Here is a 16,216-nt window from a genome sequence, read left to right as displayed (position 1 = left end):
ATAGATTTATAGAGTAACAAATATTCTACAATGTGTCACACTTCAAGGAAAACTACAGCACAAGAAGACAAGATTAATCATAGAAACAACTGCTGAATGGTTTTTCTGTCACGAACATTAGAACAGCTCAAAACATCTTTGCAACTTCTGTAATGAATATTTTGGACATTTTCACCACCATTTCACCTGACTGAAAATAAATACATCCACTGCTTTAAATTGTTCTGTAGAATGTGCCAAGTTTCAGAAACAGTTATGTTCCCTTTGGATCCGGCAATTCTAAATCGGGTTTTAGTAAAGTAACTCCATGGGTCTGCCCAGAAATTTATCAAAAGGAAAATAAAGATATAAAGTCAGCTGCCATAACGGCAAGTCGGCTGCCATGATGATAAGTCGGTTGCCCCATGATGGCAGGTCAGTTGTTGTGATGGCAGGTCAGCTGTTGTGATGGCAGGTCAGCTGCCATCATGGCAAGTCAGCTGCCGTGATGGCAAGTTGGCTGCCGTGATGGCAAGTCAGCTGCCATTATGATAAGTCATCTGCCATGATGATAAGTCAGTTGCCATCATGGCAAGTCAGCTGCCGCTATGGCAGGTCATCTGCCATAATTGCACCATAGAACACTGGTCAGCTGAGACCTATGTCCAGTGCACACTTGAAGACATTACCTGCATGGCCAAATTTAATCGAATGCAATAAACACAGAGAGAACCGCCCAACCAACCTCACAAATAATGTATAAACTTAAACTACACAATGGTGCACTAAAAATGCACAGCACTGTAAAAATAAGTATATATGGTACAGTATACGAAAAGTTACGTGAAATTAACTAAAAATAGAATAGATTTTACAAAAACATTCTAAATTTAGACTTGAATATAAGCAATGAACTGGAGACATTGTGGATCAACTGTGTTTATTGAAGAGTCTCGCTGTCAAAACAAGGAAGGAAAGAATATGTCTGGAAAACAACAATTGAACTGCTTTGAAGCCGCAGAAGGTAGTTGGCTGAGAGAGTGCAATTGTATCAAAAACGTTAATAATGGAGGCTTTCTGGTTCCTACAGAGGGTGCTATCATATTGGTCCTCCTGTGCATAATCTGTACTAAAACATACAAGCTCTGAATCAATTTGACATGATCACTCAAAAGCACGCAAACACCCCCGATAAATTTGCATACAGACGCACAGTGGGATCGACTAGTTCAAGGTTCCACAAGTTTGTGCAACTTAGCCGAATGAACACAAATTCTTTAGACACCCCCAGGCTGAATTGCTTCAAACATCAGCTTGACTTAATACCTAGGGAAAATATCTTCCAAAAGAAATTTTATGTACTAAGTACTTGTGAATTGTGATCAACTAACGGTACCGTTATTAATTTTGGACATGTCTGGAGAGCACGATTGGCTTGGTAGGTCAGAGTTCATAACGAGAGTATCAAGACAAGTAAGCAAGGAATACAATATAAAACTTGCTGTGATTACTTGATAACTTGGTGCAAAAAACATTCATTTTGAGAAGTACACTTCAAAGGTTATAGATAAAAGTGCTCAGACTTTGTGACCAATGTAAAATGCTAAACAGAGCTGCAATTACAATGCAGGTGGGTGTAAGTCACAACACATGTTTGTTTTCAAATAGATTTGCTAACAATAATAACTTTAGCCTCAGTTGTTACATGATAAGTACGTTCTAGGCTAGATAACACTACTGTGAAAGTGTGGTCATATACTCGTGCAGATGTTTGTTTGATTTAACATGTTTGCTCTAAATTTTGTAGACATCAGTTGTGACATCAAATGGAACCATCTTGGAAACTCCTTTTTCTTTTAAGGCAAGGATTATTATGTTACAAATGGCACCAGCTACTGTACAATATGGCCATACCTTTGAAAAGTTTTATATTCCAATCAGATCAAATTCTCAGAAATATTTGTCAGTGTCATGTGAGTACTGAACATCTTTTGAAGTAAACACTCAAAAAAAAGCAAAAAAACACCCACCTTACACCTCTTTTGACTATCGATACTTTGAAGAAAAGAATTTGAGACGGACAATTGAGACAAGTTTGAAATATATTCCTGTCTTGTGTCGTAATGTACTTGAAACATTCAAAAAAGGAAAAAAAAACACTTACCATCTTGTGTCGGGAAGGCCTCTATTGACTTCACAATAACTTGACGGTCGATGGAGGCGGTGACTGGACCTGTCACAGAATCCCGTACGGTGAACTGAACCTCGTAAATATGATGCGTCTGTAAAAAGCCCAGGTTGACGTCTATCATTGCGTTGTATTCGTGAGATGCTTGGATTTGAGAGTCGTGTACATCTTCCGGGAAATGGACCCTGGAATTGGTACGAGATCGTCGTCTCTCTTTCGTAGGAGTTGCTGTAGGAGGAATATGATTGTTGGCAATCATTGGATCAAAATTGAGCAAACTTGAAGTTGAGGATACACTGCATCCAAACTACAGCTGATAGATAAAAGCAACAACTTTTAAATATTATTTAACTTAAAGGTCATTAGTTAATTGCTCCCAGGTCCCAAATATTGTCAGAATGTCAAAAGATGGTCACTGATCGGGATCTAACCTCAACAGACATTTTTACTGCAAAAATCATATTTTATTGTCTAATTTCATCATAATTTCAGTTGCAACACTTGCCAATTATGTCCAATTATGGCCATATCCTGCTCCAGGGAAACAGATGAGGCAGCTGGCTACAAATGAAATATTTTCGGCAATTTTAGCACGCTTAAACACCTTTTCGAGGAACCGTTGTCATCATGATTCCCAAATTATTTGAGAAAATACTCAAATTTATGGCCATGTTTCTTTGGAGACTGAAACTCACTTTCAGCATGTCTCTGGTTAGTTTACATTGATATTCATATCTTTATTGTTCTATATGGACAGAATTAGTGGAGAAAGACAGTCTTTCATTGCAATTCAGTTGCTTCACAGCAAGAAATCTGTCAATTTCAAACATTCATTAGAAAAATTAAACAAAACTTTTACAGGACCTTAGAGAGCAAGTACTGTATATTACCACTTTGGAGACTTAGCTTTAGTTCCTATTGAGTGTGCAGAACTAGTCACCTTCCTTGTTTGTGAGATGAAGTTATTGCATTTCAAAAATTTGAGGATCCCTCAATATTCATGACCTGTTTTTGACAAACATAAGAATACCAGATGGTATCAGCCAAAACTTCTGCCTCTCGGCAGCATTTATTTTTTTCCAACTTTCAAACGCCCATATCCTCAGGAAGATAACTTTAAATTTAATTTTCCGCAAAAAATGGCAGGATTGTGTTGCAAACTTGATGTATTGCAAAGAACGAAATTCAAAACATCTTCATCCTTCAAGAGGTGGTCAAATTTCAACAACAGCCTGTTTTGTTTGTGAGCCTATTAATCTTTAACAGGAAATCCACCCAGAGACAGGAAATTGATATCTATTCATACTGTAACGGTAGATGGCTGTCGATCTATGATGAAGCTAGATGATTATAGACGGATCTAAATCATGGAAAAACAAAATTAACATGCAGATCTGCGGGTGGTTGTTTTCAATTAAACAGGCAACTTTGCACACAATATGAATTTCTAGTTTGCAGGGATCCATGGGTCAATCACACATTCAGTTTGCTATTAAGGCCAACAGCTGATATCATTTTCAATGATAACTTTATGAATTTGAACAGTACGATCTGTACAATTACATGGTTTGTTGCATTGACGTTACAGCAGATGCTTAGAGGTCATCCTTATCCCCCCCCCCCCCCCAAAAAAAATATATGTATATTGAAAACATTCTAAAATTGCTAAACTTTGAACAAAAGTCTTACATATTGAAATTGATATTTTCTAAACAAATCAAATTAGTTACAGTATGTACTGCTGATGTAAAGGTGCCTTGCACATCATGTTAAATTTTGTTAAAATTTATAAAACAAAACCTTTTAAATAGTGCACTCACACATCCAAAATTAGCTCCTGAATTTTATCAGTAAGAGCTGATGTAAATGTTTTAAATTTCTATTTCTAGTACTAACTACACCGTAGTCTAATGCTTGGCTGACAACAAATGAAAATGAATACATAACAGAAATTAATATTGTCCAGATCCCTGCTAGGGGCACAACCAAGTATATTTCTGATTAAAATCCAGTAGGGATCAGCAAATCCTCCTCCCCCTCCCCCCCCCCCTCCCCACCTCTCTCTCTCTCCTTCCCACTGGCAGACAGATTATTCAAACATTTATCATACACAGTACATTTATACAGTATACTGTACATACATGTATACGCGGTACAACCTAAGCAGTTGAAAAATTCTTCGACATCGTTTCAATAAATGCAAAAATATATTGCATCATTTTGCATCCAAGCATCCTCCATGTTACCAAACTTTCTCAAAGTGGAGGGGCCACCCCTCCACTTAGACCACTTCCCTAGAAGACACATATTCTCATTGCTCAAGCACAAAAAATGGTGGTTGTGCCACTTATCACCTCCCTATGCAGTGTGTAAATTTAGCGGTCGTCCGGTCGTCCGAGACGACCAAATTACCTGCCGGACAACCAAAACTTGTCAAATCGTGAAGTACTGGTTGCCCGGCGGACAACCAAAAACTTTCAAAAAGGCTGGTTAATGTTCCGTGAAACAAACGGAAAAAGACACGGAAACAAGCGTGAAACCAAAAACTTAAAATGACATTTCAAATAAGAAGAAACTCATTCCAAACTCCGCCTTCATCTAATAAATAATATACAGTACGTAGGAAGGCCAAGCCCTCACATTGACATGGACCACTCAAACCAAGCTTCATGGTATTTTCTGTTCCGTCCGTTTGTCAACAAAGGCCAATCAGAGTTCAGGTTTAACCCCACGGACAAAGACCCCGCCCATCCACCACATTTTTTTAGAAACGAACACCAAGTACACACTCACAACTAGGTCAACGGAAAACATAACAAAACACATTTTTGAAGGAACATCTTTCATTATGTCTTTTAAAAAAACCACAACTTCTTCTGACAAGAACCAAAAGTTCTCCAACTCCTACAGATCATTAAATTTGTTTGAAAATAAATATATCATAACAATCAACTGCAAGGTACAGGGTTACCAAAACTTCATTACAGATATTTTCATGCTAAAAATAGACAATGATGCTTTACCAAGATTCCCATGATTTATTGGCTAATAGTCCCTACCGATTGTTTGCAAACATTCTTGAATTTTCAGTGCTCAATGAACAAGAAGTAAGTTGTTTAACAACAATTACTTGCAACGTTTACTTTCCTTTGTGTAGAGATAACAAAGTTTGTGGTAAAGGCTATCATATATGTGCACTCAAATATCATAACGTTAGGCCTTGTCTCATATTTGTAATGTACATTTTGACAACAATCACTGCTGGTACGAAGATGCACTTGAATTGTTTCTGAGACTATCACGTAATATTTTAATCATTGTTTTGATCAGAAAATGTTATGAGTTTTGTGGGAAGCTTACATCTGATCCGGAAAGGATATTTTATCTCACAGAATGTTTCTTTTCTCTGCAATAAGAGTTGCTAATGTGAAATGTGCATTCATACCACAGTAGTTTCTGTTGCAAACTTTTTCGCGGCTCAATTGACCAAGTGCTTCAGAAAAGTTTATTTTGACATTCGTAACATTCGTGTGTAAACTTACTTCTGTATTTTTTTTATCGACATTGCGTAAAAATCTATTCACATAGGCCATATACTGTAATTTTCGCACAGATGATTGTTTGCAAAGAACCCAGGATAAATGTTGGATCAGATTTTAAAGATTTGCGCAAGTGTAGTTGAAAATGAAGTTTGAACAGGCCTATGTAATTGCAGTAGTACAGTGTGGAATTTAGCGAGAGATATGCACACTGTAGGTACAGTGATTTTGAATAGTTGGCTGTTGGATGCGCTGCAAGGTCAAAGCATGGAGCTACTACAGAGTTGGCGAGTAGGGAAGTACAAGGGCGGATGAAGGAGGGGGCTGGGGGTATTTTTTTAAAACGTCAGGGTGGGCGAAAGGAGGAGTCGGCCGGGCCGCCCCTGTCAAACACCGAAGCTAAGACACTGAGCCATCTGCCCTGTAATATTGTGTATGACATTCACAAAGTATAGGCACTGATACTACACTAGTAATAGTACAGTAGGTCATACAATAAACGTAACTGGTGTTCGATCGGGACGCAAGCTTTTTTTACAGGACACAAACTTTTTCGGGGGCTTGCGTCCCTGGGAGGCAAACTTTTTTTCGCAAATAGCATTACTGAAACTGAAACACTAGACCAGTACTATGACGCACCTACAGGATACCACGTGGTTATTGTATCGTTACGCCCTGCAGCAAAACATCATGTACCTAACTAATGTACACAATCTTTGCTACAGTCAGCATTATTAGAAAATAAACACAGAATTTGATCTAGAATACATGAAATCGCTCAACATTCATGGTTTCTTAGGATTTTTTTTTCTGAAGATAAATTACTATAGCTTAACAGGACGACCAAAATTTCAGCAGGACAACCATAAATTGGTGAGCTGGTTGTCCTGGGGACAACCACTTCAAATTTCTTAAATTTATACACTGCTATGTATAATATAATACAAATTATGATAAATAATTTTGTTTGACCAGATCACCTATAAATCTGCATTCAATATACTATCAGCCATGTATTTCACTAACATACATGTATGTATAACATTGAACTTTAGTATGTTAAAACAACATATTTACCTCTTGGATTCACAGATCCATATTTCACTACAAACTGAAATGATCATCATAAGGATGAGCTGGAATTCAAGCACATTTGGTTACTAGAGAATTTTAAAAGGCACTTTTAATAGGAAATATATGTTTATATCAGAAGTGTTTATAGTATAATATCACAGCTTTTCCTGAATATTCTCTACTTTTGTAAAGATTTCTTTTAATACTTAAATCCCCAAGGTTATAAGAACATTTCGCAAAGTAAGTGATGAAGAAATTATTTCTGGTCTTATGCCATGCCTTGAGAGGGAACCTCAGACTGACAGAGAGATTCTTTTTTGCACGAACGTAAGAAGCTTTTTGGATAAGATTGCTTTTAAAAGCCAGAGGAAGAAGGATTTCTTTTATGCCGGTTCACATTTTCATGGAAGCTGTGGTTTGCCTGCCTTGAAGCACAACTCATAGCTTGCGAATACAATCATCTCTACCTTACTATTCTACGGTACAATACGCCCACAGTCTCAACTATCTAGACAAAGTTGAACGAACCACAGACAGAAAGAAGCCTGATGTATTGATTTCGAATAAAATCTCCTACATACATAAAGTACTGTAATGATAGATTTGTTGGCACATTATAGAATCTATATGACTTTTTTTTGCTGCATTCTCAGAGCAAAATGGAACATTAACGGCTGTTTACAAGGAAGTAATAGATGCAATAGAAGTTGGAAATTCTGTTTGATGTACCCAAGGCAAATCTGTCATCTCTCTATCCACACATCCTATTAAAATTTTCTAGTCCAACTAAAAATTTAAACATACAGTAAGCAAAAGATAAACATCAGTTATGAAATTTTAAAAGTACAACAAGTTTTCAAAGTAGTTAATGAATACATTGACAAATCAATGGGCAATAATCTCCAGTCTCCTCTGCCATCCTCCCCCTCCCTCCTCCCCCACCCCCTCCCCATACATGTCATACCTCTGATCATAAGTAATGTTGTGCACGATGATGCATTGAATAAATAAGTCAAACCATTACCACAAAGTAAATGACAGCAAGCATGGAAATCAAACTTAATTTACACCATCATTGCTAGGGTGCTATTACACCCTATTCTCAGCCTATTTCCACCCCCACCCACCAACTACCCCAGCTTTACACATTCCCACAAGACAACAAAAATGACTATTATGATCAAATAGCACACATAATATAGCTTGTAACAAGCATCATGTATATCTACTGTCTTCTATCAAATGTACAGTATTACCTAATTAAATTCTTTATTATTTACCTAAATTCACAGCTGGATTACATTTTATGCTTAAGGATCTAATTCTACCAATTACATGATAATATACTGGTATGGAAATATTTATATATTGAAGTCTACAGTGTAAGCACTCATAATCATTTTAACCATAGTCCTTCCAAACTGCTATTGCATAGCTGCATAGATTTAATAGTGCAACCTGCCACACTTGGCTCCGCCCACTCATTAATATTAATATCAGTGATTTGTATAAATGTGTACAAGTACCTTAATTATTTAAAGTATTTAACTACAAAATGATCTTGTCGCATACTTGACTGTGAATATTTTGTTTTCCTTCACTTGTACAGTAGTGTATGTAGTAACTGGTACAGTAGTGCCTCTTCTAGCAACTCTGAATATGCAAGAGGCAAATGTGGGCGGGGCATCCAAATTCTATCACAGAAATGACATTTTCTGTATATTTCTAAAATGTATACAATGAATGACATGTCAATTTATGGAACTTGTCAAAAAAATATTATTACACCATTCAAGCTAGTTTTAAAGACTTTACGATCATTTTAACTAGTTGGAAAGCAACAATTCTATCCTTGTACTTTTTCTACATCCTGTCCACTTTTATATAAGCTCCAAATTTCTCACTCAAATTTCTGATCCTTCTAGGTATCATATGATATGATGACTGGGTTGAGCATACTTTATGTATGACATGTGCACCCACTTGTTACGCTTGGCACATTACCCTTCTGATCTGTATACTATTAGGATTCAAAATGTCTATTTCAACTTACACTTGTCATTGGAAATGGAACTCCTAGTCTCACAAGGTGACTTACCAAGCATTTCTGAAAGTTGGTGCATTTGCACTGGTTGTTCAATTCTACATATAATAATTCTGACAAGAACTACAAAATTGAGGTGTCAGTTAAGAGAAAACTACTTAATTAAAATTAATCAATTCTGGTTGTGGACAATCTTCATATGTCACAAGTTAAAATTCGTTCTGCTATGAATTTCCAATTTGGTTACTATTTTATGATACTGTATAATTTTATATCTCGTTTTTTATAGTGAATGTCTAATAATTCAAGAACTAAAAATAACACAAACATACATTTTCAATATCTGTTCAGTGAAAGACCTGAAAATGGGCTATTGACTTTGACCCTTCTCATACTACTCTCGCATAACCACTACACCATAGGTACTGTAATGCTTGTCAATCCCATTTTGCCCCATGCACAGCTAAAATTATCACAAATGTAGGTTTTGAAACTTGAGTTTATAACGTTCTATTAGCTTCAATTTAAATTTCTGATCAAGACATTAGATAAACCCTCTGTGGACTCACAAAAATGAGATTTAGAGAATTGGGCCAATTAGAGAATAAATGTCATGTTTGCTGTTTTCCCTTTGAGTTGTTATTTGTTACACAAATTCTTGTATCGTTCTGACAAAGTCGTGTATATATGGCGTGACATTTCAATCCTAGCAGGAATTTCTTCAAAGGCGTACTGTGGCAAAAACAGACTAAGGGCATACTACAACAGACAGATGAACCCACAAACAACTTAATTTTTAATAGTCAACAAGATTAGACAGTACAAAGGGCAGTGGGGGCGAAAGAGCCGCAAGAGATAAACTCTCTGCATTTGTTTTTGTTTAGAATCAAAACATCATTTACTTTTAACATTATTAAATGGAAAAGAGAAAAACAAATTATGGCTAGAAGGGGATTTGCACCAGTGGTTTCTGGGTTACAAGCTCATTTGGTAGAATTCAGTTGGTAGAGTGCTGGGGTTGTAACCAAGAGGTCACTGGTTCGAATCTCTTTCTAGCCCTAAATTTCTTTGTTCTTTTCCATTGTCGAAAATTTCCCAATCAATTTTCTGCTTTTCATTCACTTAAAAATTGATAACGAACAGGAATAATCATGTTTATATTATGTAACACATCAGAAGTCGTTTCTTCTTCTCCATGAACAGCATGATTATCTTTTAAGTTCAACAATTAGGTGGAATAATTAAACGCTTCCTGACGAAGGAAAACATTACAAACATCAAAGAGGAAATTTTCTGCAATAGTATTTGTATATTTCCTCCTCATAATTAGAATGCCACATAACAGGAATGGGCTTGTTAACAACTTGTGTACTCAGTTTGTGGGATTTGGATGGGATGGGATTTGGAATTAGAATTTGTGGTTTTGTTTTTTAAATATGGTTTACAGGAAAACTACTTACTTGATTCTCTACTTAGCTTATTATAATTTGTGGTGTGCTGGTACTGGTGGTTAGGACTAGGTTCATATATGAGGTATGGGGCTCTGGTATGCTCTGGAAATCCTAATCTCTAACAATATGACAGAATTCTAATGAGAAACCTAGGTCATAACTTTAGCTGTTAGTCCTAATCACCAGTGCTAATGGTACCCAGGTGGGAAATAGCATCTGAATGAGACTTGATCCAAAAGTTGACAATCTGCCTGTTTGTCCAGTAAACACCCCCCCCCCCCTCTCTCTCTCTCTCTCTCGCCTCCACCTATATTTATTAACTAACATAAAGTACCAGCAGGACTAATATCAGCATAATATATCACTTAGTAGTTTGAATTTCCATGTGCATAGCTTCTATTGTAAATGTATTTATTTGTATTTTAGATCCTGCAAGCAGGAGCCATCATTGGCTTATCAAAGCCACAAGCTGACCGAAGTCAGTCTCTTACATTCATATTTAACGTCCATGATTATGAATTGCCAATTGTCAACAACTCTGTAACTGGACGACATATATACATTAATCTGGAAGTGACTCAAAACGGAGACCTTATGATTGAAAGGCACCGGCGTTAACCACTGAGCTAACACTCCTAAATATGGAGATGTTGTGGCAGATTCAGCATTTGTAGGCCTTGGGGACGATGTTGGTACCCTGTGTAAAAGTAGACATGTTCTAGCTACCTGTAAGTGTACCACTATAACTAGGATATTGTAAAATATAATTTTGACAGTGAAGGTACCAATGTTTTCTTTTACATAAGTTTAGGATAAGGATATGATAACTTATTTAACTGCTTGACCTCATATGTATACACTTTGTGGATAGATTTGGAGCTGTACAGTAGGGAACAAGTATCAAAATCAAAAACAAAAAAATGTTCAAAGACACAATGCCAATTGGAACTAAGGGTATACTTACACAGATATTGCATAGCATAATGTGAAACAAAATGGGCAAACCTACTTCACAAATATACATTTATGTATACTGTAGCAGCTTGTACATGTTATGTATAACACCAAATCATTTCCTTTATTTTATGTTTAAAAAGCAAAAATTAATAAACCTCATACTGATATTTAAGCACTTAATTATTCCCTGAATTACTTCTATTTATTGGCTGAAACTTCACGTTTTCATTTTCATCATGAATCCTTTATCTTGCTTTTAGTAAATGAATTAATATGGTCGAAGTACAGATGCTTCGTAAACTGTGTCAATTTTTACTGAATTATACAGAACACTTGACAGCAAAATGAATCCTGCGTTTAATTGCAGACTATTTAAAATGGTGTACAAGTATCAAATTAGGCATTTCCTATCTAAAAACTATTTAAACCCTGGGAAACTAAACAGTTTTGGCTAATTTCTAAAAAGGAAATCACAGAGCAGATATAGACAATCGCTAGCCATGGAAGAGTTTCTTTTTTTATCAAGTGATAAGGACTATTGTCTTATAAAAGTAACCAATCTTACTTCACTTTAAAACTGCAACTGCAAGCAGTTTTATGCCTAGATGCATTTGAACACTGGTGAGCAGTTTTAACTGTCTGTATCCTCTAAACTTTTTTATATTCTTCTTTTCAACTCTAGCTAAGCCTACAGGTGTTGCTTGATATATCAATTTCAAATTTATTTCTCATATATATGTTTGTACAACATGGTAGAGACATATTTATTTTTGATTCACTGAATGCAAGTTTGACAGAAAAAGCAATCAGAATTTAGCATATATATACTACTAGGATATAGCATATATCTAACTTCTAAGTGTCCCAGGCTTAAGTTCTCAGTTGAACTTGTCCCACTGTAATCTAACTTTCTTTTAGGTTACAACTTACATCTGATCCAACTTCCAAGCAAGTAATGATGTCTTCAATTACCAACGTAAAGCCTTGACAGGTTTACACAATAATTAAAGTTACTGTACCAGCACTAAGAAATATTATTATTACAGACAGTAATATACCACTGTGATCGCTTTCAATCTTACAAAGTAGCCTAACGTTATTTTGGGTAAAACTTAGAGGCTACTCTAGACTAGTATTGTATCCTATACAATAGTATAATACAAGTAAAGTTAGATGTTCTTAATATATTAAATATTATCAAATAACAAACGCCTACCTGGTAAGTCTGCTTGTATTTTTGTGTCATCCATGTTGATATGTGATATCTGTTAAAAGCTACACCTGAATAAATCAATCATATTATCATATGACAATTCGCAAAGGTTTCGTGCTGGAGATCCAAAAGTTGCGAGCAAATCTTACTTGTGGTCTATGCACAGGTGAATTATCCTTGGCACAGTGCAGTATAGTAAGCCAATGTGCGAATAATTTATCAACCGCATACAGTTACTGTTCGGTCTCGTTCATGTCAATATCAGTACAATGAAAGATTACTACAGGTACGTAAGTACTGAGACTGCGCCAGCGTAGATATTATTTTCTGACTGTTGGAACCAGGCGGCAGCTCATGGCGCCAGTCCTAGAACGTGTTTGGTCACATATCGGTCACTTTTATATTATCACGGGTGGCACACTATACTTTTTACTCAGAGAAAGTAGTCCAAAGGTCCGTTACATTGACCGCCAAACTGAAAACACTTGTCGACTAATAATGGTAAAGAGTATGCTTGTCGGCTGAATTCTAGTTGACTAGAGATTATGTTTTCTTTCCCATGGAATAATGGTTTTGCATTCTAGATAAACCATTGTTATGTTCACATTACCTACATAAGTGGACTGGCCACTTCGATGACAAAACAAAAACGCTTCACATTTCCTGTCCAAGCAGTATCTTGGGTTGCTGTTTTAAAGCTTGACTATCGAAATTGCAATTATTAGGTTTTTATAATTATATGATTAATATGACAACTCTGATGTATTTATGATGCCTCTTTGAAGGTATATATGATTTAGGTTGCATTCAGTGATTTTCAAAGACTTTGTCGTTATAACAATCATATAATCAAGAAATAATTTCTTCAGTATCGCATCTCAAGATGCAATGCAAAATTATCAAATTGCTATAAGTCCAAAAGTCCAAAGTCCAAAGATGTATTACAGTTTTTGTACACAAGAATCATAGTAATTCTTAACAGCTAACTTTCAAAGTCTTCAAAACTGCAACACAAAATTTTACCAGTTAATTATTCCATTGTTATTATACTCTTCATGGGACTTGAAAACCATGTTCCCGTTCTGACCGTACTTGGTGCCAGATTGATATGATCTCTGAAGAACATTTCTGCTTAGCAGTGATTACTTCAGTTCAAATTAAAGTTGAGTAAACCGAGCGGGAGAATAGCCTAATTAATTATCCTCTGTAAAACCAAAAGAGGATACAAACATATAAAGCTAACAGAAGATAGTTTCAAAGTTATAAATGGTACGTCAACTAACTCAATCAATATAAACTCAGTAATGTCCATTATTTCTCCTCAATGTTGTTTCTGAGGCTAAACCAAGTTCGTTCCTGTATATTGTCGTACTGGAACACATGACCTGTCGTCTCACTTTAAAATGTTTTATGGGGGTGTGCAGGAGTGTACTTCTGCAACTCGTTTACTACAAACAGAGGGCCAGGCAATGAAGTGAAGGGGGAGGGGGAGGGGGGTAAATATCTTATTATTCAACGAATTTCCGATATTTTGTTCTCGAAATTCGGACATTTAGACATAAAGTTGGTCAAACTTTCGAAATTTTCAGATAAAATAGTCGAACTGTATAGTAACAAGATCGAAAATTTGAGGAGCATGTCAAAATGTTTATTTTAAAGTAGTAATTTTGAAAATGTAGTAGAAAGTTTGGATATAAAATAGTCGATATTGTGAGATGACAAATGTTCCATTTGTGCCATCGCATCATCTACAAAACGAAAAATTGTTAGGGTGGACACAATTACTGAACGACGACATGAACGACAGATGACCATGGATACAATGAAAATCAATCAATACGAAATGGTCAAATGGCACAATAATTGTAATATACCCCACCACACCCCCCCCCCCACTCCGAGTGCCCAATATCGACACGAATCGTCCATGATATGCCATATATGGAGAGAGAGAGGTAGTGACGTGAAGGGGGGGGGGGGTGATGAGTGAAACCTTTCTAGTGTTACAGTTATATATACACAGTGTACTCAACCTGACGGTACGGTATATGAACCTAGGGTGGTTGAAAGGAAGCTATTGTGGGTGGGGACTCTCAAAGTGTATTGAAGGTGTGGCCACTTATTTCATATTTCAATGCGATGACCCCGGAAAACATTAAGTGTTGTTACCATCTCACCTTGCCTGTGAGGAGTGGTGGAGAAAAGATTTTATTTATTTTTATTTCAGTTATTGTTAACGTCATGAGCTGATGAACAGTATAGGCTATTATAAAGTACGGCGTATGACTATATAGCGGGGGGGGGGGGGGGTATAGGAAGCTAACCATTGGAAGGGGATTCACGTACGAATAGTAGGTGTGGCTAGCTATATGTAAATATTTAAATGCGCTGACGTGAAACATGAAATCATATACTAGTCGCCATTGACTCGTGGCAGGCGAACAATAGGAGTTCTTTTCAGACCGTTGTATTGGGCTTACTATACTTTCACCCTGTGAATTGAAATGTAATACTTCCATGGTTGGAGTAGCAGCTCCCTGGTATGATACAACCCAATGATATGAAGATGTTCACTTGATCAAAGGAAATGGTGAATAGTTTATATATAGTGTGGAAACCGTACACTGCGTTTTCGTTATCAAGATATTGAAAGGAAATACCCAAAATTGTTTTATGTTTACGTGTGTGATTGTGAAAGTTTTCAAGCAACAGATATTACAAAATTGTCACCAGTTTTGTTGTGTAATGACGTACAGGGCATTTTTCGACAGAAATTCAAGTTCACGAGTTGGTATTTACGATAGACATATCCAACGCATGTTTTCTTTAGTGTTGTTGTTATGGGCTCCACGGTTACTTCCTTCGAAATGCCGAATGCCAATTTGCTCAAAATGAATGGGATCTCGATACATATTAAGTTATATCATTGTATAACTTTTCCTCAGAAATCCCAAGACTAGGGTATCATATATAACTTGCATTGATTTAAGCTTTGACACAAGAAATAAACGTGTGATGTTACATTATACAGCCTGAAAGTCAGTGTTGTGAATATAGTCTCCATTGAATAGCTCCACAAGTCGAATCAAAATGAGGTCGACGAAGTCACAAGTTCAGTCAAGTTATCGACGATATTATCCAAGTCACCTGACTGGAGCAGTATTGATTTTGATTAAACTGTTAAATTTATTCATCAATAAATCAAGTTCAGTCAACAGATTAGTGAAGTAAATTCAGGTCAAAATATATACCCGAGTCAATAGTTGCCTCAAACAATCAAGCCGTAATGACTCCCTTGACGGAATACATGTTATATTGTAAATATTCATACTGTAGATGTGTAGTACAAGTATAGCCATTCAAGCCCCTTTATCAAGGGCGGCGGAAGCACTTTTAATCTGGGGGGGGGGGGGGGGCACCGACATCAAAGGGCACTTTGCAGAAATTCGATTGGACTGATGCAGCCTTATATTTAGTACCCTTGATAACTCTTATTGTATTAACTTATTTGCGTATACACATCACTCCATCAACGTCCCGCCCCCCCCCCCCCCCCCCTCAAGGAAAATATGCATACTAGCACTGCAATATCCAATGTGCAAATTGGGAAACAAGGAACTAGTTTTCTTTTGAGACAAAATGAGGTGAAATCATGCTAGTTGCTAATGAAGGAATCTTCCGAATTAGAGTTTATTTCTTGTTAATATCTTAACCAATTTTTTTTCCATTCGAAATAGCTTTGAGTTTGACCCACAGAAATTCATTAAAAGT

General features: G+C 36.4%; 1 protein-coding gene and 1 non-coding gene across 2 annotated transcripts in view; one reads left to right on the top strand and one right to left on the bottom strand.

Annotated features, from left to right (window-relative positions):
- LOC139967724 (adipose-secreted signaling protein-like) overlaps positions 1–12,713 on the bottom strand; it is a 48,867-nt gene extending 36,154 nt beyond the window's left edge. Inside the window, exons 1-2 of the mRNA XM_071971756.1 lie at positions 12,449–12,713; positions 2,144–2,395 (exon numbers count right to left, since the gene is read on the bottom strand). Of these exons, the coding sequence (XP_071827857.1) occupies positions 2,144–2,395; positions 12,449–12,482 (286 nt within the window). The 5' untranslated portion in view covers positions 12,483–12,713. The remainder of the gene's footprint in view (positions 1–2,143; positions 2,396–12,448) is intronic.
- On the top strand, positions 8,696–8,794 carry LOC139968284 (small nucleolar RNA U13). Its single transcript, XR_011793291.1, has one exon. It is a non-coding gene; the product is annotated as a small nucleolar RNA U13 (small nucleolar RNA).
- Positions 12,714–16,216: the final 3,503 nt, after the last annotated feature.

Source organism: Apostichopus japonicus, chromosome 5, assembly GCF_037975245.1.
Source record: "Apostichopus japonicus isolate 1M-3 chromosome 5, ASM3797524v1, whole genome shotgun sequence".
Classification (NCBI taxonomy): domain Eukaryota; kingdom Metazoa; phylum Echinodermata; class Holothuroidea; order Aspidochirotida; family Stichopodidae; genus Apostichopus; species Apostichopus japonicus.
This window is presented reverse-complemented; position numbering and strand designations above follow the sequence as displayed.